Source organism: Cariama cristata, unplaced genomic scaffold (genome assembly GCF_000690535.1).
Source record: "Cariama cristata isolate BGI_N322 unplaced genomic scaffold, ASM69053v1 scaffold30796, whole genome shotgun sequence".
NCBI lineage: Eukaryota > Metazoa > Chordata > Aves > Cariamiformes > Cariamidae > Cariama > Cariama cristata.
The window spans coordinates 1-2,952 of record NW_009622016.1 but is presented as its reverse complement, the minus strand read 5'-3'; the positions used below and the strand labels follow the sequence as shown (position 1 = coordinate 2,952).

General features: G+C 62.7%; 1 protein-coding gene across 1 annotated transcript; it reads right to left on the bottom strand.

The window, feature by feature from the left end:
• Positions 1-559: 559 nt before the first annotated feature.
• MON1A (MON1 secretory trafficking family member A) lies at positions 560-2,949 on the bottom strand (the record flags this gene model as incomplete). Its single annotated transcript, XM_009702187.1, has 4 exons — positions 560-921; positions 1,394-1,541; positions 1,642-2,407; positions 2,610-2,949. Coding segments are annotated over 4 exons (1,395 nt in total), but the record flags the coding sequence as incomplete, so codon positions are not given.
• Between the last annotated feature and the right edge of the window lie 3 nt (positions 2,950-2,952).

The window sequence follows — 2,952 nt, the reverse complement described above, 5'->3', positions numbered from 1 at the left end:
CGGGGTCTCCAGGGAGCTGTGCTTGAGTCACCCCTTTAGGGTCTGCTGCCCAGGAGCCAGCACCACCAGCCCACACGCACCCTGATGGGCACCCCAGTATCCCGTGTCTCTCTGGGGCTGCTCTGTGTCCCTGTGGGGAGAGGACCTGCCACCCTGCCTGCCAGCGTCCCCAGGGACATCCTTCTCACGGCCACGGTGGGAAGTGTCCAGGCTCACACAGATGCCAAGGGGGCAACCCTGCCGAGGCCCAGCTCCCCCAGGGCAGAGAGAGGAGCAGTGCATGCCCCAGGCTAGCCCTGTCCCCTGCCTGGGTGCTGTCACCTGCCATCGGTGGGCACAGCAGCATAGGGGTCCCCTGAGTGCTTCCACGTCTCCCCTGGGGACCCCCACCCTTGGCACAGCCACAGGATGGCAGAGAAAGGAGGGTGCCAGGCATAGGCAGCAGGACCCAGGGGCTCAGCTCCCCTCCAGCAACGTGGGGTACTGGTAGCCCCACTCCAGGACCCCCACAATGAGGGACAGAGCTGGGGGCCGCAGAGGAAGGGCAGCCCCCCAAGCTGGGGGCATTGTCTGCAGATGAAAGACCTGCTCAGCCCTTCCCCTGCCAGCTGTGCACCCTGTCTCTAACACCCAGGTGGGACAGTCCCAGGGTGAGTTTCCCCATGCTCCGGGGTCCCACCATGCCCTCTCCCCTGGACACAGCCCAGGCTTCCTTGGGGGATGGGCTCCCCGGCACAGCGGGGGCTCCCCCGGCTGGCAGCATGCCCTGGGTGATGCCCCTCAGTATGTCTGGGGCGTGAGGATGAAGAGTCGGTCTTCCTCCTTGCGGATCCACTTCATGAGCTTGTTAACAGCACTGATGGCACCGGCCTTGGTCCCCAGGGGACTGTAGCATATGTAGAGCTCAAAGGCGCTGGTTACCTGGGCGAAGAAACAGGGTACATGCTGGGAACACATATGTGCCCCACTTGGGGCTAGCACTGCATCTTGTCCTTCCATGGGCTACCGGGAACGGGCACAGGGGCTCCAGTGCAGGGACGGGAGATGGCAGCGGCGTACCCTAAATGGGTAGCATCTGGTTTGCTCAGAAGTGGGAGGACCAAACCCCAGGGTTTTCTCCCAGAGTGGGTTTTCTCTGCAGTACTAGGGAGCTCACGACAGCACGTGGCACAGCCCTTGGTGCCGGGGCTCACCAGCCCCTGCTGTTATCCCTGCCCATCCCTCCCTGGCATAGAGGTGCACGGGGGCAGGTTCACCCTGAAAAGGACCATGCACAGGCTGGGGGCCACCCTGTGGACCCCAGAGCTGGTGCTGTGTTGTGCCACCACCCTCCTACTGCACCACGCAGGACTGGAGAAGACGAGCTCACACAAACCCTGCAGATGGCCCTTACCCAAGCCAGGAGGTTCTCACGGGGGCCCGTGAAGTAGATGTTCTTCAGGGGGCGCGAAGAGTTGTGAGCCCGGCTGTGGAGGTACTGGTAAAGCCCCAAGAGCCTCTCCTTCTCCTCCTCCTGCACGTAGGGTGCCTCAATCTCGGGACTGCAGGAACACAGCACCCCGTTAGCTCCCTGGAGAAGGGGATTTGTGAAGGCTTGCCCCACGCCACAGCCTTGGCCCAATGGTTGCCCGGGGGCCTCACCTGGTGAAGAGCCCAGAGCTCTTGGACTTGTAGATGAAGTGCCGGAGGTCGGGGATGCCCACCTGGGCAACGCTGTAGAAGGGGGTGCGCAGGGCCTCCTGCAGAGCGTGGTGTACCCCCCTCCGCCGCAGGCGCTCCTGGAAGCGCCGCTTACAGTCAGAGACGGTGAAGAAGTCCTCACGGTCAGTGGAGACCAGCAGGAGGCACAGGTCCATCTCCTGCTCCAGGTAGGAGATGTGGGCATGGAAGAAGCCGCTGGAGTTGAACTTGGGAAGGCAAATGGGAGTCCAAGCTTCACCCTCCCGGAAGGACGAAGAAGAGCTGATGAGGTTGAAGAGCAGATGGAGGTCAATGGGGTGGAGGAACTGATCCTTCTTCCTCACAAGAGACACCAGCTGGTTCCCTGACAGGAGAATGGAGAAGACCAGGCTCTTGGCCTTGGCCTGCTGGAGGCTGGTGCTGACAGCGTCCCGGACGCTGGCAGCCAGGGGCAGGCAGCGCACGGCGCCCATGAGGAAGCTGGGGTCCTGGGCCATGAGGTCCAGCAGGTTGTCAGTGATGCGCTCGGAGCCGGCCAGGAGCCTGCGCAGATCGTAGTTCTGCTTCTGCTGGAAGATGTGGTTGAGTTGGGTCCAGGTGAGCAGGCTCAGGATCTGGTAGTAGATGTAGAGCAGCTCATGGGCGATCTCCTGCTCCGACTGCCGGGTTCGCGCCACTGCCACCAGCACCAGCGGGCTCTTCCGCACGAAGACCACCTTGTAGCCATCTGCTTGAGAGGGAGTCCCCAAGGGGACCGGGGACAGAGCTGTAAACCTGGCTCTCTGGGGCTGCAAGGGGAAGCCAGGCTACAGCCTCTCCCCCAGCAACCAATCTGCCCCTGCGGACAGCTAATGTGGCCCATGGTGGTAGGGGCATCGCCAGGCAGGCTGTGACGCCTCCCTGTCCCACTCCCCCCCCAAGGGCAATACCTGCATGGATGGACCGGATGGCATTTTTCTCAGCCTCCAGGAAGGACACCAGGGCCATCATGACACCCATGGTGCTGGAGAGGGCCTCCTCAGAGCCGTAGCGGGAGTACACAGGCTTGCCCGCCTCGCTCAGCACAAAGACGTGCTTCCGGTGCATGCGCCAGGCATCCATGGTCACGTCCTCCTCCTCCTTCCCTGACAGCACTGAGTCGCGATGGGTGGTCTGTGGGGATGGCTCTAGCTTCCCCTCCTTGCTCTGCCTCATCTCCTCCTCCAGGTCGAGGGCCATGCCTGTAAGCTGCGTGCTCAGCTCGCTGAAGTCCTTGCTGATCTGCTCCATGCT